Genomic DNA, 23230 nt, shown 5'->3' on the forward strand with positions numbered 1-23230 from the left:
AGTGATAGATTTGATATGTGTGTCAGGACCCACTTGCGTAATGTTTAAGTTTTATTGAAGGAACGAGGAACGGCTGCGCCCACGATCCAGTGTTCGCTCTCGTACTTGGTTTGTGATCCGAACACAGAATTGGATCTTCTGTGGCGAGCGATGACGGTGTCAGGGACGGAAAAAAACGGGTCGGTAGCCGGGACAGGAGAGCAAAAAAGTGGTCAGGGTCGGAAGCGAGTCGTAGGCCAGAACAGGAGAGGAGACGTGATCAGGGTCGGAAACTGGTTGTAGCCGAAGACAAACGGGAGTAAAACGGGACAGGCGGGGGTCAGAGTCGAAAAATGGCTTGCATTGGATACACGGATATTCGGAGACGGACTGACAACAGGGGATTGACAGGACAGGTTTCAAATAGTGACAGGGAGCCAATCAGAACCCGCGGCGGTTGGCGCCAAATGAGCTGGCACAGGTGAATCGCATCGGTAATCATGACAATGTGTTTTAAAAATGGAAAGTGATTTTTTCAATACAATTAAGTATATTCTATTCTATTCTATTCTATTCTATTCTATTTTATGCTATTCTATTCTATTCTTTTTTAAGATATTCTGTTCTATTCTATTGTATTCTATTCTATTTTTTTCTAATCTATTCTATTCTATTCTGTTCTTTTTTTTTATTCTATTTTAATTCCATTTACACACAAAATTGGTGCCGTTACAATTTATGTGTCGTTAAAATGAAAACGTGTTTTTTTCTGAAATAAAATAATTTCTAGCTGGAAGTGAAGTAGTGAAAGAGGTAAACGACGACCCTTTGTGGCAAAATATATACCCACCATCCAGTTAAACATGATCGAGTGACGGATTCGTTTCTCGAAAATGAAGAATTGGTTTTATATGCCCTATAAATAAATAAAACGTGATTATTTTCCTGAATAAAATGACTTCTAGTAGCCCGAAGAGTGTATTAGTGGGAGAAGTGAACGACGACCTGTTGCCAAAATATTTTTACGCGTTTGCATTAAACTCGAATTTAGCAACAAATTTGGTTTGTTTTCTCTAATTCTGAGAGCAAAAATTTCGACAAGTGTCTACGGTTTAACCAACATCGATTATATTATAATAAAATAATAAAATTGGTAACAAGGCCAAAGTGGAGTAGCTAACGTATGGCCTATGATTGAATTTATAACAGAAGACTTAAATGGTAAAAGGCAAACATCTGGATCTTACATTTGTAACTGTAGATACTATGATAACATGATTCAATATTTTACCTGACATGTGCTAAAAAGAGTAGGGAGATTCATAGTTAGTGTTGGGTGAAAGTCCTTTCGAGGGCCAGTGGCGCAATGGATAACGCGTCTGACTACGGATCAGAAGATTCTAGGTTCGACTCCTGGCTGGCTCGTTCCTTTTATCTTTTCTCTCAACTCAACACTGTCTGCAGGCGACACATTGTAATTCTAATGTATTTTTTTTAATCTTCTCTTTTAATTGTAGGTCTTTCTTTTTATGTTCATTGCTTTTTCATCTTTGGCCGCTAGAGAGAAGCATTGTAGAGTAAATGTATAGTGTTTGTTGAGGGCTTATGTGGGTATTTTTGTACAGTAACACCTCGGTTATCGCGGTTAATGGGGACCAAAAGTGAAAATCCGCGAAGTAGCGACGCCCCTTCAAAAATAAAATAATTTCTAGCTGGAAGTGAAGTAGTGAAAGAGGTGAACAACGACCTCTTGTCGCGAAATATATACACAGGTTTATTATTTTATTTTATTATTACCGTAAATGATTCTGGACTATAGAGCGCACCTGATTATAAGCCGCACCCACCACATTTCGGGAGGAAAACCCATTTTGTAAAAACACAAGCCGCACCTGTATATTGGCCGCATGCGCCCACATTGAAAAACTGCAATTCAAACACAAATTCTTCGTTTGAACAATTTAACCAATACTTGATAAAGTCCAAAAAACACAGCCGGCAAATTGAACGGAAAATGATGCCGGTATTTAAGATTTAATGCAGACCTGCAGAGTCCAGGTGGCCGTTGAAAGTAATCCAAGGAAAAAAGTGTATATTTCCAAAGGTAAGGGTGGGAAAATATATATATCCACTATTGTCGGCCGCGTCCACAAACAGGTCTCTCCTTTACTCCACTTCCCATCAGCCCGCATTTGCCCCGCGCCTTCTTTCACATTTGCTAATTTAGTTTGTGCACAAGCTAAGGAGTTGCAGTCTAAATCTTACCTTTTGTACTCGAGCGGCGCTGGCGGCCGTTAGAAAAATTACATAAATTGGCCGCATCACTGAATAAGCCGGAGGGTTGAAAGTTTGGGAAAAAAGTAGCGGCTTATAGTCCGGAATTTACGGTATTATTATTTTTTTAGACCCGCGAAGCTCTGAACCCGCGAACGTGGAACCACGAAGTAGTGAGGTCCCACTGTATTCTATATCTTTTATTTTTTTAATACAAGGATACTGCTGGAAGTGTGAATTTTCCTACGGGGATGAATAAAGTATCTATCTATCTATCCATCTATCTATCTATCTATCTATCTATCTATCTATCTATCTATCTATCTATCTATCTATCTATCTATCTATCTATCTATCTATCTATCTATCTATCTATCTATCTATCTATCTATCTATCTATCTATCTATGTACTTAACGTGTGTCCTTTCAATTTGAGTTCATTACTTTTTAATCTTTCTTTTTTAATAATTCGCTATGAGTATTTGTGTACTCCAGATCATTGGATCATTTCAAAGTATTTTATAAAAACACTAATATTTTTAATGAATATCAAAGTGCATATCTGCCACTGAAATTACATTAAAATTACAAAATATATTCCGATGTGGAGTGTATTCTGTGCATCGTATGTTGGGATCAATATTAATAGAATCTCTTCTCACTAAATGTCACATGCTGATCACGGGGTTTAACTGTTTAAATTGAATGAGTATAAAAAGACATAAATGATTTAATATACATTTTATTTTTTTATTGAGAGAACATTTTAATTTGTTACTTTTTTTCAAGTTTATTATTTTTCCGTGTCGCTGATATTTTCGAGACTTTTATAGCCACATCCTGAGCACGGGTTTTTGCTTTTAATTAAATTCTCTTGAAAACTAAAATATCTAATAGGAGTTTTTTTATTTGATTGTGCAACTATTGCTATTCAATACTTTTTTGTTATTTTTTTCCCCAAAGTTTATCATTATTATTACTTCCATGCCGCTGTTTATTCGACGCTGTTGGCGGAAGTATTAAGGCTGTTTAGTGTTGCGCTCAAGTTTCCTCGTAAAATGAATTTGCTTCGACAAGGCGGACGTTTTAACGTGAAACAATACACACGGTTTTCTATATTAACACAACCAATTCACACTTAATTTATTTAATAAGTTTTGTTCAGGGTGACATTTTTGACGGTTTTAGTTTAGTTTTAGTCAACTATATTTTATAGCAGGAAACATTTGCAGGGTTTATGTCAAGGACTGGGAGATCCTAAATTACGACTCCTAAACGGAACTTCAACACAACGCAGCTCAACTGTAGGAAACCCGCTGCAAGTATCCGGTGCAGGATTAAACAACTTTTACTTCACGATGTAAGTTTTACATTCATAAAATAACTATTTTTTATCAACCATCCATTGTATTGTGGGTCGAAAAAAGTATGTATCATTTGATGTGGTTGTTTTACGAAAAAGGCAACGTAGCATACGCCCTAAAGTTAGCGTGCAACAAGTGCTAATTTGCTAGCTTGGAAATGTCCTCAAACGTTTACAAAAGCAGTAGAAATAATTATAAATTTTAGATAAGTTAGTTAGGTGTTCAATCTTTGGTTTCGCTGATTAATGATATGCGTGTACTCAACTACAAACTTTATATGAAGTTTACTTGAGTTGGATTTATCATCCCCGTGATGCTAACATTTATGTTATGTTATGCTAGCTACGGTAAGTGTCAGTTTACCAACGTCAAAACATAAAGTATTTTTGTGTACTTCTTATACAAGTTAAAATACAAAATGACTCAGTTCGAAAACTTTGCAACTCCGTGTTAAAATGCAAATTAGGTGCTTGTGGGAGGTAATTCTATGCGAAATTGTTATGGGATAAATTGTGACTGCGTGACGTCATCAACGGACTGCTAAATAAATGTAAACGTGTAATCTGTCTGTAGTCGAACGATGTTTCGTTTTATATATTCCTTAAACCTGGAAAAAAAAGATATAAACGGTATAAGGTATTGTGACGCTTCTGGTTGGATGCAGGCCTTGTGCAATGTCACAAGTTTACTTGTTAATCTGTACTGGTAATTGATTTGAAGGCCTCTTGCAATAATTTTTACTGGTAAGTCATCCTGATTCAGGAGCATTGTATAAATTTAACTGTCTTGTTTTCCTTTTACTCTTCAACATTACTATTTTTAGCAATCAATCAATTCTTTATTTTAAAACTGCTTCCCTAAAAAAATTGAAATAAAGGATAAAAACATACAAATATGCAAGATACTCTACTTCAGTCTGGAGGACATTGCAGAATACATTATTAGATAGATAGATGGATAGATACTTTATTATTATTGACATTGTGTATTATTAAGCCTCTTAGTGGTTAGAAAAACTAAATTACTAAAACAAAATGTATTTGAATAATGAGCAATAATACATGAACTGTCCTATAAACGTACATCGGACATTGTACATTGTGTTTATTTTACGTAACATGAGGCCCATCTTGAAGGAGATGACATGATTGTCTGTCATCTTGCTGCTAAGGGTACCCCCCTCTTTGCCTCTATGTGATCTCGTCTTCTGTTGTACAACACAATACAGTGTTATCTGGTGTCTCGTTAAGTTAACATAGACTGTGTTTAAGTCACTAGGGAGAATAATTCAGCAATACTAAACATTTTTAATATTTTAATTTCCTTATGTGAAGGTTTTTTTGAGTGGGACCTGCTGCCTACTGGTAGATGCTACAGGTCGCTTAAAACAAAGACATGTCAGGCTCAGAGACTATTTCTTCCCAAGGGCCATCACCTCCCTAAACAAACATACAAGACTGTGGAAAATGTCTTGCTTATGTATAGAAAAATGTATCTTCATATTCTATTTCCTCTTAATTTTGCACAATGTTGCTGCTAATTTAATTACATATTTGAGATGTACTCACAATTTAGGCAAGGCTACAAGAACATCGAGAATAGTGCCCATCCATCCTAATACTGTTTATATTTTTCTACCTTTTTTCCCTTTTTATTTTTCCTATAAGTCTTTTGCGTCTTTTTCCGAGAGTGCCATATCAAATCTTGTAAATGATGTACACTAGAGCTGCACCATTTACAGAAGACTAATTCATATTGCAATGTGACCTAGTGCGATTGTGTAATCGCAAGAGACTGCGTAGTTTTTTTTTCTCAAGGATTTATCTTATGGTTGCATGTTGTCCCCCCTTTGTTATTTGAGTGATGGAGTGTTTGGCCAACCAGAACTGTCACAGTTCGGCATGTTAACGGCAGGCCAATCAAAAGCAAGTATTTACTGTCTTGTTGTGTGCTAAATGTTTTTATACAGCACTTTCAGTGGCAATTTTTGCCTGTGTAACGGCCAACGTAGGGTATTATCATCCAATTAAAATAATAGACAATTGCTCATGCAACTGCAACTCTGCACAAGACATGAGCAGTAGAAAATCGATGGATGGAATTAAACAAACGACAATTTTTTTAAACCCATATCTGCGAGCCAGATGTTATCATCAAAAGAGCCAAATCTGGGTCGCGAGCCATAGGTTCCCGGTACTGGATTGAAAGCTCCATGAGTGCAATTAAAATTAATAGAATATAGTTTTATTGCAGGCTAATTTTAGATCCAACACTATAACTTTTCATAAGCTTCAAATATGTGGATTTTTCTTTGGCTAGTTGGGTCATAAAGCTAAAAATCAAGTGTTATTATTCTAAAATGTATTTTTACTTTGGGTTATCAACAATGATAAATTGCAGAACTTGAGGACAACAATTGGAAGATGTGCTCTATGAAATGTCAACAAGGGAAATAAAATAAATGAAGCTTGTGGGGAATTCTCTTTCTGCAGTAGTATTCCACTTCTACTTTTCTTTTACTATTTATAAACGCAACACCAAGCTGGATTATGTTTATGTGTATTATCGCCTGCAACGTCCTGATCTTCGCATGGTGCAACATGAACTTTCAATCTTTTGTTTCTCCAGGTCAGGTGTTGTTCCAGAAGGTTCAGGTGCGGGTTCAAGCAACAAACGCTTGCAGCAGACCCAAGCGCAAGTCGATGAGGTAAATTGATTTGATTGGAAGGAGATGGAAGGATGCTGTCAAAATGGGAAGACTGCCAATATTTTAATGTACATTGTGTAATATTTAGTGCCTCCTAGTGGTACAAAAATCTAGCCATCCTGTAAAAAAGAAACAACATTGATTTAAATACCAGGCACAAATACATGAACTATCATAACAATGTTTTGTTTTTATAAAATTATCACCGGTCAAGAAATTTGTATTTCTTTTCCACCGTGGAATCCCTTCTTGAATCGGCACCTTATCATTTGGCATCCTGCCGCCATGCTCGTGTGTCACTGGCCTTTGCTCGTACCAGACAACACAGTGCCATCTAGTGGTCAAATATTACACATTGGACCTTTTAAGCAGAAAAACATTTTTGCAAAAGTTGGCGGGTCTATCAGATTTAATATTTCTGTTGGCCACCATCTGGACATTGGCTTATGTTTAGATGCTAATGCAAGAGAGCTAACTTACTACAGTGGAGCCGTTTTCATTCGGAAACACTCATTTTGGTTAGGTTCACATTGAAGGGAAAACAGATTTTTTTTTTTTTTGAACGTACACACCCTGTATCTGATCTGTTAAGTCCGTCTTTATGGGACATAGTCACTTTTTTCACACCAGACCCTGGCCACTTTCAAATGTGGTCTTAAATCCAATATGTATCCGATTTTTTGAAATGCAACTGCTGCCTGAACGGTCAAGGCGCTAGCTGCACGCATCAATACGCAACATGTCGCTCGAGTTCATTCTTAAAGCAATGGTATCTTCTAGCAGACATGGGACCAAGTCACACATGTGCAAGTCTCAAGTAAGTCCCAAGTATTTTTTTCTTGGGCAAGTCAAGTCAAGTCAAGTCACAGGCTGTGTCAAGTCAAGTCAAGTCCTGTAATAGGTCAAGTCAAGTCCAAGTCAAGTCACCTTTGGCGTACTGTTGTAATTTTAGCTTCAGAATCTGATCTTAATAAAGTGAAAGGCAATATATAAGAAATCAAGTAATCATCCTTGGCTAATGTGCCTAACCTGTAATAAAATATTTGTATCCTAAATACTCATGTTCAGTAAAATACATCATAGACTCAAACAAACAGTGATATCGTCAGTATTTGGTATTTATTGACAGAAAAAGTGATCTGTAGATCGAAACCCAAACTTTTACTTTTTTTTTACTTTTACAAAGTAACAATAACAGCTAAAACAAATACTAACTTACAGAGGATTAAACTGTCACATTTCTCTTGCTCTTTTCTTTGCAGATTTCTCTCTCACACGCTTTCTGTCACTCACTCAAACAGTATATCCATAAGTCAATCCCTTTTTATGAGGAAACAAATAACAGCTAAAACAAATAGCTTATTATTATTAAACTTTGTTACATTTCTCCTCTCTCTCTCACTCACACACTCACACACTCTCACTCACACTCTCACTCACTCACTCACTCACTCACTCACTCACTCACTCACTCACTCACTCACTCACTCACTCACTCACAATGACACAAATTAACTCACTCACTCAGTCACTGTATATCCATCAGTCATTCCCTTTTTACAAGGTATTGCATTTGCAAAATAGAAGATTAGACAGGGTCTTATCTGCAAGCCGAGCTCGATGGGGTCTCATAATGATTCCACCATGGCTGAAGACTCTTTCCACTGGGGAACTTGAGGCTGGCACTGACAAAGCTTTCATTGCAACAGGAAAAAGGGCAGGGAGGACAGCCCTGTTTGCGTCCCAGAAGGACAGACAAGGCTGCCCACAACAAAGAGAAAAATAGTTATTTAGTTGTGTCTCTGGGTTGGTGGTTGGGTCCTGCTTGCGGCGTTTTTTGTAGCCTGAGAATAGGCCAGTGCTGTCTTCTTGCTGGCTTTCGCTTTCCTCCTCTAGGAATTCAGGACTCTGGGATGTTGTGTGAGGTTGCACCTCACGTAGAATCAGATCTAATTAAAACAAAGAAAAAAAAGGGCAAGCGTAAGATCTCATGAGCATTATTCAAAATTGAACATCCACAGTTTGATACGCTTGCAAAATCATCTCTAAAATGGATTATAATACTCATATAACTGTTTTGAATTACATTTCCATAATTTGATAATGGTGACACGCCTAAGTGTACATCACGTTAAAAAAAAAAATCCACTGACCTTTTACCATGTCAACAATGTTATTCTTGACATCATCTGTGACAAGCACATCATGCTGAAGCCACATCATGGAGAAAGCCGGGTCCAGGACAGCTGACCTGATGTAGACTGGGTCTGCAAATGGCAGCTCTTCCCCTGATGCAGCTGACAACATCTTCACATTAACGAAGATTCCCCGGAACCGTTTCTTCAAAGAGAATTGCAGGCTATGGATCATGCTTCCCAGGAAGCGCACTTGCGGCTTGAGTCTTTCCAAGTGGTGGTTAAGAGACAATACACAGGGGAGGACAGAGCTAATCGTCACAATCTTCTCTCCCTGAGTAAGATCAGTGGCCTCTGCAAATGGCTGTAGCACATCACAAAGTTCCTTCATCAAGTTCCACTCCCTAATTGAGAAGACCAGCTCACTGTGTCCCGTGTTCTGAACAACACTGCACAAGTCCTGGTGACTGAATGAGAGCACTGCCTTGACTTGTCGGAAAGTTGAATTCCACCGTGTGTTTACAGCAGCGGGTATCCCTCGCTGATCAAACTTCTCCTCAAACGCATCTTTAAAGGTGCTGGATGTATGCAAGAGAGAGCTAAGCTTGGAGCATTTTGCAAAGGAACTGTTCATGATCCGTGCATCCTTGAGACCATCACCAACAGCTAACTGCAGAGTATGCGCAAAGCATTGCTGACGTTTAGGGCTTCCTCTGTTGATTGTGCGGTCCACAGTCTCCCAGTCACCTCTGGAGAGGTCTTCCCACAATTCTTCATCATCCAGATTGTCATCATCGGTTACTTCGTCATCTTGATCCTTCGGAAAACAGACTGAAAATGCTCGCTTCATATTCGCAGCATTATCACAGATTATGAAGTCGAGTTTTTTCCGAATGCCATAATCCTCACACAGGGAATCAAAGGCTTCAGCAATGCGCTCTCCTGTGTGAGATCCCTTGAATCTGCTGCATGCCAGCAGGTATGACTTCAGCATGACTCCTTCTGAGGTTGTTAAGACATGGCCAGTGACTCCCAAAAAGCCGCGCATCCTCCTATCTGACCAAATGTCTATGGTAACCGACACATGGTCTACACCAGCAAGAATCACTTTGATCTTTTCTTGCATGTCTGCAACAAGTGATTCTATTGTTGAAGTTATTGTTCTGCGGCAGATAGGCTGGTATTTGGAGTCGACCACAGACATGAAGTGCCTGAAATGTTTATTTTCCGTCATTGAAAGGGGCATGCTACATCCAATCACAAGATCTGTAACAATAGCATTGGTTATGGACTTCTGTTTGGGATGATTTGCTGAATATGCTTCCAGAGGACGAGACTGGATGAACTGTGATATTGCAGGCTGTGTAGTATCAGTGCAGGCGTTTCTTGTCCTTTCATACTCTGCATATCTGTTCATTTCTCACACGTTTTTGCCGAGTGTTTAAAGAAAGATGTCCGAGATCGAACGCAAAGATGCTCCGCGAGTTAAAGAAATTGCTAAGATCGTAAAAAAACAAGTTTCGATCGGACTGGTTAGAGAAGGAATTATCTACAAATGTTGGTGACCCCGACGTGATCCAATGTAGCGAGCAGAGACGGGAGTCGTAAGCGGAGTGTCAAACAAAGGTGCCAACGAAAGCTGCTTTAATGACATTTAAACTGGCGATAACAAAACAAACACGAGAGTGGCTAGAACCGGCCGAATTAAGAGTCCCCCTAGGAACTCGCTAACTAAACAATGGTTCCGTGGGTGAATTATGTACAACCCACTACAGTACTTTCATTTATAGATAACATCTTCTTCTATAACAAAGACATTTATGGTATGTTCTAATATGAGTTACTTTTCATTTGGTCATGATACAATTATTTGTTCATGAAATTTGAACTCTTCAACATGATTTATGTGTTAACTTAGTAATCACATGAGTTAGATATGATGATATTCTCAGTGATAGTTTTTAATAGCAAAGGCAGTCCAATGTTTTTTAATGTGACTGATTTTGAGTTGACTTAAACTGTAATTTTATATGGGATAGTTCAAAATACATTGAAAATGTATGCTGTTGTTTTGTCTATTTCTTTGTCATCTGAGTGCATTGAAAGTACTTAAAAACACGGAAAACCCATGACCTCCGGGGGGCTTCGCCCCACTTCTCCCCCCACCAGGGCACTGCCCTGGACCTAGCTGGGTGCCCGCGGCCCCCAGACCCCCGCCTAATTTTCAGATAATTTCACTTTGGTCAAATCACATCCCTGATTTTTGATCATGTACAGTGCACGTGTCCTTCTCAACTTCACCGCTTAGCCTACCCTATTTTCTCAATTAGACAGCCCGTTTATCCGTAGCTCCTAGCTCAATATGCCTGGCTTGTCTTTTGCGTTACCCGTTGTAGGATAGACGAGGCACTATGAGCACAAATGCATTCGTTTTACTCAAACATACTGCAATGTTTATAAAAGTAAATGAATGAAGCATCATTGACGCAGGTTACGATAACCTCTCGTCTCTGCATAAGAATGTCACAATGATAAACTGAAACCCCCCTGTGCAGCGGCTAAATCGCCCTGCCGCTCACTCTTAGCTAACAACCAAAGAGTAAGCAACTGGACTTTTTAGAGATTGAGCTGTAGATGTTCCTCATGGAAGTTCCTCAAGCTCAAATTAGAAGTCCAGTTGCCTACAACTAAACTGTATGGATAAAATGACCTGGGTGAATGACAATATTCACAGACATTAGCCAACATCCAACTCACCAGATATTAACACATTGACAAACAGATATTAACACTGACAAACACTTACTGGGCAGAATGGCTCTTCAAATGTCGGATGAAATTTGAGGTGGTGGTCTGGCTGTCCGAAATTTTCCCGTTGCAAAATTTGCACTGCGCTGTTCGCCGTTTACCTTCTTCACAGAAGTTTTTGAAGCCAAAAGTTACTACCCTCGGAGCAGACATGCTGACTTCAGGTGGTTGCCGTGGAGGTGTGTGGCGCATGGGCAGAGTGGGCGTGACATGAGAGCGTTTCTCAGCCCGCATCCCGTACTGTAATTGTCAACATTATTTAAATAATGAAATATATATATATATATGAACACGCAAGTCATTCAAGTCATCGTGGCTCAAGTCAAGTCAAGTCCCGAGTCTTAGATTGCCAAGTCCAAGTCAAGTCACAAGTCATAAAAACAGCGACTCGAGTCGACTCGAGTCCAAGTCACTAAGTCTCAAGTCCCCATGTCTGTCTTCTAGTGTTATCCATCTTTTTTCTGCACCGCTTATCCTCAGTAGGGTCGTGGGGGTGCTGGAGCCCATCCCAGCTATCTTCAATGTGCAGGGGTCATTAAACCACTTGCCAGCCCGTCGCAGGGCACACAGAAACAGACAATTACTTCGGTCATACACACCTATGGACATTTTGGACTGTCCAAGTAACCTGACATGCATTGTTTTTGATTGTGGGAGGTAACCGGAGTACCTGGAGGAAACCCAAACATGCACGGGGAGAACATCCAAACTCCGACAACAAGGCTGGTATCTGGAATTAAACCCATGACCTCAAAACTGTACCGTGGACGCGCCAACCACTCACCAGCCGTGCTGCTGATTTTCTAGTATTAATTTATTTGTTTAATAATAATAGACTAGAATATACCTTTATTATTATTGTTACAAAATGGGTTGAACATATTGTGATAACGAAATTGGACGTGGCACTCCAGTTACACATTTAACTGTAAAGATAAAAGATTTTAAAAGATAAAAAGATACAAAGAATTTGGATATATATTTACACAAGAAAGTGTGGGCATGTAAAAGCAGAAGACATTTAGATTGGGTGTTTACTTACAGGGGATCGTAATAGTGCAATATGCAGTAGTGCAAATATGCAACATTGTGCAAAGTAAGCATAGGCATGAATACAATTTGACATCTGTATGAGGTAGTGTGTTTGCATTGGTATTCCTCCTTAAAGAGCATTTGTGGAGAGGTTCATTTTTTTGTGCAGTCTGTATTTAGGGTGGTGATGGCTCTGGGGAAGAAACTATCTCTGAGTCTGTTTGTTTTTGTTTAGTGTGACCTGTAGCGTCTGCCGGAGGGCAGCAGGTCAAAGAGGTGGTGCTCGGGGTGAGAAGAGTCCTCGATGATGTTTTCTGCTCTGCTGAGGTAGCGAGAGCAGGCAAAGTCTTCCAGACTTGGCAGAGAGCAACCAACAATTCTCTGGGCTGTCTTGATGACCCTCTGAAGTCTTTTCCTGTCTGCTGCCGTGCAGACAGATTACATTCATACCCCATAGCATAGACTATTCAATGGGGGGAATCTCACCAAAAATCTGATTTCACCCATAAAATCGTAATTGAGCATAAACCTCTGCATTGTGAACTTAGCCTTTGTGTGGGACATTCAGTTCGTTATTTTCGAAAGTTGATTGGCTGGTCTTAAGAACTGTGCGGCGACTTTAATGTACTGTTTTCAATATTTTGGCCAACATGCAACTATGACTCATTTCTTGCATCTTCAGGTCCCTTTTCCTTTTGTTTTTTTATTCACTTTCCTGTCCAGTGAAAGCTAAAATGCCCCAAAAAGATGTACTTAAGAAGGGGAGGAGCGAGATCGTTTAGTGCAGCAGTTACAAACCATTCTTTATTGATAGCCAGCATCTTAAATTATAGTCCAATAAACTTGCTCTTGTTATTTGCATTTTTTATTTTTCTTCAGTTTCATTTTCTTGGTCATTTCTTTTGAAGCACTTAAATGTCTCTTTTAAGTTGTTTAATGAGAATTTGAGTTAAAGAAACACTTAAAATTAGCCCCTGGTTGTACTACTGTAGCCCCTCTGCAACCATTGTTAACATGTGCTCCTACTTGTAGGAATAGTAGACTGGTATAATGGAAAGCTGCAAAACAGGTGCTGATCATTTTAAGTGTAAAGAATGGAGAAAAGAATGGTGCCGTCATGTGTGACACACACTTGCTTCCTCAGCTCCCGCTCTCTGCAATAGTCAACTGGGGATAATGGATCGAGGCCAAAAAAGTGCTTATCATGTTAGCGGGTTAGAGCGGCATGCCTCCCGACAAAAGTGCCTTCTGCCGGTCCTCTATTGCATTAATGCGGGATTGGGCATAATTGATCACGGCCTCACAAGTTCAGTTTACTTTTTGATGGACAGAATGGCAAAAAAGCTGCCAAGCCTGACCAAAATTCACCCTCCTGGTACCCGCTTGCAGAAACATGCAACATGGGAATAATGGATTTGCAGAATATTTTCAACCCGCAAGGCACTTTAGCCACAAAGCGCAAAGTGGCGATATTGACATTTGTTTCGGAGGTCAGTGAAAAATGAGTATTTAACCAGCGTGTCGTCAGACTGTTAAGAAGCAAATACGTGTCTCAGGCACGTACAGACAACTGTGTCTGTACGATGTCACCAGCAACTGAAATACTTCATGACGCATATTATAGGTAAGCTTTTAAAATGTACTCGTCACAGAAACATCATGATTAATCTGAAACAAGATACCCAAAAACTACGAAGCTGGGATAGCTCACAAAGACGTCGTCTTTCAGCCATCACTTTCGCTGGTGGTACGCAAACATTGCCTCCTTACATCGGCGAAAGTGTAGTGAATCCAACCGTGTAAAATATTTACTCCAAAACACACAAAGAAGCCTAGAAATAAAAATAAAAAAACAGCCGAAAAGCATCTCGGCATTGACGGACGTAGCCCCATAGTTCCCTGTTAAAAATAAACAGACTAGTAAATTTATTTTCTATAGCTCATTAAAAACCTAACATGTGATTGGCATCTTTTCCGGCCAATTGCAGGCTTTGTTTTACAGTCCACAACCGCATTAACCTTGATGAGCCTGTAAAAGCGACCCGCCTCCTTTACCTCCAAATGACATTTTTGTTTTGAGCCCATATTGTTCAATTTGGTACATTGCTAAATTTTATGTTATAGAAAATCCTAAGTGGGAATTTTTTTCCTGCAAACACTGGCCAATATCATGCTGCTCTTCTGCATAGAATGTCATGATTACCGATGTGATGCACCTGTGCCTGCTCCAACTGCCTAGGACTCTGATTGGCTCCCTCTCACTATTTAAACCCACTCCCATCTGTCACCTGTTGTGAGTCTGTCCGGGAACCTCATTTTACTCTAGGCAAGCTTTTTCGACCCTTACTCCCACCTGTTTTTGCTCCCGTCTGTTTCCCGGCTTCGACCCGTTTTTTTTTTATCCTGACCACGTCTACTTTCCTCTCCTGGCTTTCAACTTGTTTCCGATCCCGACCAGGTTTTTTTGTTCTCCTGTCCCCGACACCACCATCGCTCGCCACGGAAGTCCCACTTCCGTGTTCAGAGCGACATGCTTCCCGCGTCCAGCTATCACCGGCTCATGGGTGCAACCCTTTCCTTTCTTCCGATAAAACTGAGAGAAACGTAATGCAAGTGGGTCCTGTCGCCGTTCTGGTCCTGACATAAAAAGGGTTTATGATTGAGGCAGTTTCTTCCATTAGAAGATTGACTTTGCAAAAGGGGACTTTCAAATAACTCATTTAGAGGCTTTTTGGGAAATGTTTTTATTTAATTGTTTGCACAACCTCTTCTTTAATCGGAAAAGTTCCCTTCGTGTGTGTTTTTTAGTTCGGCGAAAGTGACGTCAGGATATCGGCCTCGATTGATTGGCCCTCCCTCTCAGTGCCCCCTGTTGCCCCGTGACTCATTGTTTCTTCTCAGAGTATTTCATAACCGTTGGCGTCTCTTGTGATTTATCGCCACTCTTAGAAATTTGTTGACATCAAATGCAGCTTTTCTGTGATGATCCACACAGCTGATAATATTTTTCAAAAGTGAAATGAGTTAGGACAACAACATCTCTTGCGAGTTTTTTTCTTTTCTGTAAGTGCCTAATTTAGCACCTCCTCCACAGTACGTCAAGTTTGTGCATATTTGCTAAAGCTCGGATTGGTTGCTTGAGGTTTATATAATCACTGTCCATGGTTATGTAATGCCTGCACACTCCTCTGTAGCCTGTCTGAAGGGAGCGGCTGGAGTAGTGTTTTTGGATCAGTGGAACATGTGAATTATGCGTGTGCTCTCTGATACTGTCTGAAGTCTAAAGGCGGTACAAAAGATGGATTTTGTTTTTCTTTTTATGTCATAATATTTAATGCGTTACTCGGTCTATTTGTCTCGGATCTCAATGACAATATTGTAGATGTAACAGCAAGTGAGATATGATCATGGTCATCCACTTCCACCTCCCCAAAATATCCAAATTGATTAAATGTGTTTCCATGCTCGCATTGTGTTCATGTTCATTTAATTTTTCTGTGGATTTACATCGGAATCAGGACATTTGTTAGACTTGTGACTTGGGTTGTATTTATTTGTTCGATTTTGTGAAAATCCTCTAAATCTTGAAATTAACAGGAATTTCTGGTGCAAACTACTAAACAATACAGTGGTACCTCTTCCCAATCTATTCCAGGACTGTGCATATACCTCACAATTGTTAACCATGAGGCTAAATGTGCCATGCCAGGATAAACTAGTCATTAGACTTTAAGGATAAGATTTCGATAGAAATAATTGTTGGGTGATAGGTTCATGGTTTAGTAGACACTCAAAATAAGGAGAAAGGACATAAATGAATTTTCATCTTGCAAGAACAGTAGAGGACTGTACAAAAACCCCTCATGGCGCAAAATTCCATGACTGTTCTGAGCATCCTCCAATGCGTTCTTGCTATTTACCAAATCACCTAAGTTTCATTATATCTTGGGTGTGATCAAGGAACAGCAACATTATTGGCCAATAGTGACAAAGATGTAAACGGTGTATAATAGTAAAAAAAAAATTGAACAACAGTGAGGAATAATGGTCATGATAACGAACAGCCCTGGCATCCTATGCAATCTCCTTTGCAGGTGTCTTATATTGAAACAGAAACAAGATGAATAAACTTATCGTTGGGATAAATGGGCAAATATTTACATGGTAGTGCTTGTACACTGCTCTAAGTTGTAAGTAAATCGAAATGAAAGTGCGATGAAATTAGTAGCAAGATATTTTCAAAATAAAAGTAGGGACATGAAATATGAATAGACATTTTTGTATACCTAGGCAAAATATATTTTTCAGTCTTGTGCATTTGTTTAGAGTGGTGATGGCCCTGGGCAAGAAACTGTCTCTAAACCTTTTAGTCCAGGGGTGCAAACACGCGGCTCTAGAGCCATTAAGAATGCGTCTCTTTTCCTCATCATATTTTCTATATACTGTGGCTTTGCCTTTTTTCATGTTTAGTTTTTTTTTGTGTGCATTGAGGGTGGACACTTTCCTTGAAATAAACACAAGAACAATACTTGTTGTATTGTAAGGAGAGGAGTGCGTTATGGAAAATAATAATAAAGCCAATATCTTTTTAAACTATAATGCATTGTATTTATTATATTGTTCTCTAGTTCTGCCATATTTAACATATTGTGCAGAAGTCTGGGGCAATAATTACAATTAATCACTACAGCCCCTTTTTATCCTTCAAAAACGTGCAATAAGAACCATACACAGGGTAGGATACCGAGATCATACTAATATTTTATTCCTGCAGTCCAAATTATTAAAATTGGATGATTTAGTAAAATGTTTCACTTCACAACTGTTATTTAAGGTCACCAAAAACATGTGCCAGAAAACATCCAAAAATTATTCATTCGGAAAGAGGGAAATTATAACCTGAGGGGCTGTAGTAAATTAAAAATCCCAAAGGTGAGAACAACCAGGAAAAGTATGTGTGTGTGTCTGTGTGTGGAGTCAAACCTTGGAACAATTTACAAGACGAGATCAAACAATGTCCAACTATTCAGGTGTTCAAATTTAAATACAAAAAATATTACTGGCGAAATACAGGGATGAAGAAATTGGGATATGAGTGATATTGGAAATACTGCGTTTAAAACTATGGTTAACTTTGTTGTTATTGTTGCTATTATTATATGATAACTGTTATTATAAATATAATTTCCATTGTTATTATTATCAAAGGTGCCGCAGTGATGTTTGGTGACTAGTGGCACTATGACGCTAAGGTATGGGTACTACGAAGAATATTGACTAACCCTGACAGTTCAAAATTTTGGATATTTGTGTCAAACTTTTAGCCACCCCTGTTTTAGTCCTTGTTTTAGGGGCCGTCCTGAGGAAGAGGAGTCTGCAATTATGTTGTCAGCAATGTCCTCCAAGCTGGGCAGAGAGCAGCTCATGCAAGGGCAAAGCTTTAGTATGGACGGAGGGGGTGTGTCCTCACCAATATTGAGCAATCATTGTTTCATCCCCACTAGTATTACACTTTTAAAAAATGTGCTGTGTCTTTACCAATATCTAGCAATCCTTGATTTATCCCCACTAATTATGTGATCACTAATATAAATGAGCTACGACCCCACCAATGCCAAGGCCAAATTTGCACCATTGAGCTTGAGTCCATGATTTTCTGGGCTGTGTTGATGACATGGATGAAGTCGTGGTTCTGACTGATCAATGTCATGTGTTTGTCGCGTGCAGGTAGTGGACATCATGCGCGTCAATGTGGACAAAGTCCTGGAACGCGACCAGAAGCTTTCCGAACTGGACGACCGAGCGGATGCGCTCCAAGCTGGTGCGTCCCAGTTTGAGACCAGCGCCGCCAAGCTTAAAAGGAAGTACTGGTGGAAAAACTGCAAGGTATAATGTATTCTGCGTGGTATGAATCCATATATTCATCGCAAGGTCAAGTAGTAGAACATGCATGATCTCGGAAGATTTTACAGATTAGGGTTTTTTTTTACATGTATTTTTATATATTTTTTTCTGGAATGTTGCAAAAAAATCACATAACAAAAAGAACAAATGACCCAAAAAGAAAAAAAGGGGTGACTGGTTGAAGCTTTTTGGAGATCCGTCCATTAAATGACCTGGACGCATGTTCTATCCATCATTTCAGCTCTTATTCATGTTTTACACCATTTTAACAGTCAATTCAGGAATTATCGCATGGTTTATACATTTTACATTTTCGAGGGTCCTTTATCCTATCTCTGCACCCTTTTTACTCTTTTTCAACAATTCAGTCCACAAAAACTGGGACTAAAGGCATTTTTAAACGTAAATCTGTAAAACGGGATTGATCGGAGGTCATTCAACCAAACAAGCTGGCCAGGAGTGCCCAACGACATATTTTGATTTTTGGTGTTTTGACATGCATTTTGACATCTTATGCACAATGGATTGTAAGACTCGCCTTCAAAAACTTTCCCTTGTAATAGATTTTTCCAATATAAGGTGCATGAAATGAAACCTACTGTTATGGTAACTTTGCATAGGAATTTCAGTAAATAATGAAAACTCGTTTTACAGAACATAAGCTATCATTATCAAACTTTGTTTTACAACTAAAATACATTTTTTTTACCGTATCAAGTAGAATTTCATTGTAATTATGCATTTAGAATTTTAGTTATCATATTTTTCGGCAAATAAGGCGCGTTGGATTTGAAGAAGCACCTGCAAGTTACTGACAATTTTTTGTTTTTCAATGCACACTATACTTCTGAAAATGTGGTAATGTATCAGATAAATATCTTATCCAAATAAATAAAATGTATTTTACAGACCTTATTGACGTTTCGCCAACATTTTTTTTTTTTTTTACCTACCTGCCTTGCAGATGTGGGCCATTCTGATAGCCGTCCTACTGATTATTGTGGTCATCATTATCAGTAAGTATCACATCAAATTGTTTCTTCTTGTACATTGGGTTAGTTTGACTTATATTTTTCAATCACCATGTACAGTGTCTGAAACTCGTGACAAAAGTTAGCGGGCACCACGGCAGACAACTCTGAAAGCCATAAAGTTGCCTGCCCCATTTTTCACAACTTGAAACACAATAAGACGACTCATCGCAAAAAAAAAAAAAAAATACATTGTTGCAAAGTATTAAGGATTGATAATCAGAATATATAACAGAACAACACTTTAAAATTAAGTTTATTATAAACCTACTTATAACATTTATTGCATGTATATGACATTGCTGTTTTCCCTCTGCCATCCGTATGTACCTGTATTTACTCATCTTCATTCATGCAATGTTTGCATTGCGTCGTCTGCTACAAGCCACGTGAACTCCTCTTCCACGATGCTTTTAATGTACGTTTACGTGTTGTAGCGTCATCAAGTTTGTTAGCTTCATTTGAATCTTTCTTCCGGGGCTGAGGTTTTGGCTTGATTCTTGGTAAGGATATGTCGGAGTGTGCAGTTTCCTCATGCGTGAGAAGATAAGCAGGAAATTGTGGTTCAGCCTTTAAGCATATTTATTCCTCAACAGCAAGCAAACAAGAACACGGCTCCATTCAATACAACATGGCAATCAACAATTAGCAAAACAAAAAATGGTGCGTGCGTAATGACGTCACACAATGGAAAACGTCTTACTGCAATACCACGAGTAAGACCGCTATTAAATTGACAAATCTTAACAATTCCTAACCACTTATCCATTTCTTTGTGTTCTCTGTGCATCTACTTTGGAAAATGATTTGCCAAATGCACGACCTTATAAAGGTCGTGAAAATCCGGAAGCACAAAGTTATTTGAAGCAGGCTTCTGATTGGCTGCCGAGTATGCAAATTGCCAAACGAACCCAAATTCTGAAATTTCCAAAATGAACGAGGATTTTGAAATCGGAATAAAACTTTATTTCAGACCCTGCCTTGGAGTACCAGGAATATTGAAATTCTTGTTTGTTTAAAATCTGAGTGTGCAATATTTCTGTTTTCTCTTTAGTAACATATAGAGGCATACAATCTTTGAATACCCGAATGTTGAAGAAAAGTGTTTTTGTGAATGCAACGCACCCTACATTTTATTTGTGCCGTTGATGTGAAATATCGAATGAATTCTCAAAGCTTACCTTTTACTTTTGCCTTTTTAGTTTGGTCAAGAGCATAAAACAACATTCGTTCAGGAGATGAGCAGCATGCATCACTGGGAGAAAAAATGTCCTACGATGAGCGGCTTCCTCCTTCCACATTTTCTTCTCTATGGACCTCCTGTCTTCGTTCCTCGCCCTGTAATGTGTGCCGGCATGTGCCTCAGTAAAGGATTTGAGCTAACTAGCGAATCCCACCTATACAATGCCACATACCAAAGACACATTTACAGATAATTGACAACATAAAAGCCTTCTCTTCAGTTTGTGTTATAAGTCAATCCATCAAACATGCACGTTGTTTAATGTGATAGGAAATATTAGGTATATTGTGATATCCTGACTATAAATGGCACCAGCCCAAAAAGCAGGATTAAGAAGGAAAAATCATATATGTCGCACCCCCAGCCAAACTATAATAAACTGAGACTTATTAGGTAGTTGTGATATCCTTTTTTGTTTTTATGTTTGCTAACTAGTCAACAAAATGTGTGCCAAGCTAAGAGACGTGCCTTTAGAAATGGTTAAGGAAAAAAAAACTCATTTTTTGAAAATCTATAGTGCCTCATGTATTCAGCATTTTGTACCTCTATAACACTTCCCGTTAACTTTATTTTGTTTCTGCCTGACTTAAAGGTCATAACACGCGCCAATGCCTTAACTTATTTATCCATACGCCTTTTGGATTTTGTTTTTCGGATTGATTTTTAGTGAGATCAAAATGAGACGATCGAGTTAAATTAAGCTTGTAATGAAATCAGTGATAATTCAAAATAGATAATGGATCATTACGGAAGGTTCCTAAGTTCATGACGTAATGTCCTTTTGCATCATTTTCTCAGAACGCCTTTGATGTGGCACAATAACTCACCTCGTAAAAAAATGAATTTCCTTCCTGGGAAGACTTTGTAGGAACTGAAATAACGCTTGTGTGGAAAAACGATTCTGTGCCTCTCCTTGAAACTGATGGGCGGATAAACGGTCAAGTTGGTGTAATTGTGTGCACTTCTTTCACACTGTGTATTGTAATTACTACCTGTCAGTCAATCGTGCCTTTTACTTGCACATTGTGCGCATTCGGTGAGCAAATGGGTGCCTCATTACACTGATGTATTCCATCTGAATCAAATGTTAATATCATTTTCTTGAGTTCTGTTTTTTTTTAAACTTATTCAGAGCTAATCTGGAATGCTTTTCATTTTTGCTTTTGCAGCTTTCAGAATTTGTAGTCGCAAGAAATATTCGGGGAATGACAGTGTGAGAATTACATGTACTGTGCCAACACTGGATGATTTGCATACCCTGCTGTTTCCAGCTTATTAAAATGTGTAAATGGTGTCTTGTTCTTTGGGTTGAAGTTTTTTTTTTGACAACACATTTCTCAGACTTACTCAAGAGCAGGTAGTTGTAATTTTAAATGGTTTAAGCAGTAAATTTGATATTTAGTTTTTTATGAATTTGGTTGTATATCTTCAGCGACAGACTGCTGTCACAGTCTTGTTTCACGGACAGACTGAGGAAATCATTTCTTTCTCATACCATAAGGTTCTTTAACTCCACCTGGGGGAGTAAAAGCCCACATGAAACCCCACCCCCACATTTGCATATTACCCTATTTTTATTTCATTTTGTATTTTCCGTAGCACTATTCAAATACTCTATATCAACACTTTATATTGGGTATTTTTTTATTCTATATCTTTTGTTTTATTATTTTATTTTTCAACACAGAAATACTGCTGGAAGTGTGAATTTCCCTACGGGGATGAATAAAGTATCTATATCCAGAAGTATTTCATAGACTAAGGGGGGGGGGGTTTGCACCCCAAAAACATGTTTTTATTTGTGGTACTTGAATTACTATTACTAACTTTTAGTATTTAGTACCATTATTGTTGTAGATTTTTGTATTACTGTCATTTTATTTTTGTAGCATTTCCAAATAAGTTTTTTTTGGTGTTTCCTTTGTATAAATGGTTTTTTTTCTAGTACTACTGTAGTTGTATTTTTGCAGTATTTCTGGAGTATTTGTCGTATTTTTATAGTAGTAATATACTATTACTATAGTGATATTTTGTAATATGATGAAATAAAATGTATACATATACATCCAAAAGTAATACTTAGAATTATTTTTGAATTATTTCAATAGAAGTATTTTTGCCTTATTTCCATAGTACTAGTTATGAGTATTAGTATTTTTTAAATATTAATGTTTTTTGGTAGTAATTTTGTGTTATTTTCGTAGTGTTTCTCTAGTAGCATTGTAGTAGACCCATGAACTAAAGGATGGTGGGGACAAAGTGGGCACCCCAAAAACATTATTTTTTTTGTAGTACTTTACTAATTATGTATATCAAACATTTCATTATATTTCACCCACCCCTGTTTTAGTGCATTCTTGAATATAATTGTCTTTTAATGTAGTGAATACAACGAGAATATATATATGCTACTCCGAGATAAACATGTGGTAGAAGAATAATAAAGAAAAAAATGAATGCTAGAATAAACGGGCAAATATTCAGAAGGCAGTTTTTGCATGACTAGAAACATAAAATATGAATATAACAATTTCAATAGTAAAGTGTTATTCCGACCGTGACGCAAAGGGAAAGGTTTGGGCGCATTGCGCATGCGCGGGTTTCACTATGCGTGTTGTCATGTTGCGTAACATTGGGATCCACGTGAACCGCCACTGTGTTTTAACAAACCATAAATCGAGACACGCCCATGACGAAGATTTTAGCCATTCACTGACCATGTCCAATAATATTCTGTCCAATCATCTTCTTC

The 23230-nt window shown here is 38.4% G+C and overlaps 2 protein-coding genes and 1 non-coding gene across 3 annotated transcripts; 2 read left to right on the top strand and 1 right to left on the bottom strand.

Moving 5' to 3' along the window:
- The first annotated feature begins 1331 nt into the window (after window positions 1-1331).
- On the top strand, window positions 1332-1404 carry trnar-acg (transfer RNA arginine (anticodon ACG)). Its single transcript has one exon. It is a non-coding gene; the product is annotated as a tRNA-Arg (tRNA).
- A 1919-nt stretch (window positions 1405-3323) lies between these two features.
- vamp3 (vesicle-associated membrane protein 3 (cellubrevin)) lies at window positions 3324-21772 on the top strand. The gene is made up of 5 exons (XM_088337769.1): window positions 3324-3614; window positions 6247-6325; window positions 18028-18186; window positions 19169-19220; window positions 20438-21772. Coding segments are annotated over exons 1-5 (309 nt in total). The 5' UTR covers window positions 3324-3612; the 3' UTR covers window positions 20455-21772.
- Window positions 7571-9508, bottom strand: LOC148363747 (zinc finger BED domain-containing protein 4-like). The gene is made up of 2 exons (XM_088337097.1): window positions 8479-9508; window positions 7571-8274 (listed from the first exon to the last, which is right to left on the bottom strand). The coding sequence occupies exons 1-2, from the start codon at window positions 9506-9508 to the stop codon at window positions 7883-7885; spliced, it is 1422 nt and encodes a 473-aa protein (XP_088193223.1). The 3' UTR covers window positions 7571-7882.
- Window positions 21773-23230: the final 1458 nt, after the last annotated feature.

The sequence above is a fragment of the Urocampus carinirostris genome, chromosome 6, assembly GCF_059441175.1.
Source record: "Urocampus carinirostris isolate Australia breed hairy pipefish chromosome 6, RoL_Ucar_1.0, whole genome shotgun sequence".
NCBI lineage: Eukaryota > Metazoa > Chordata > Actinopteri > Syngnathiformes > Syngnathidae > Urocampus > Urocampus carinirostris.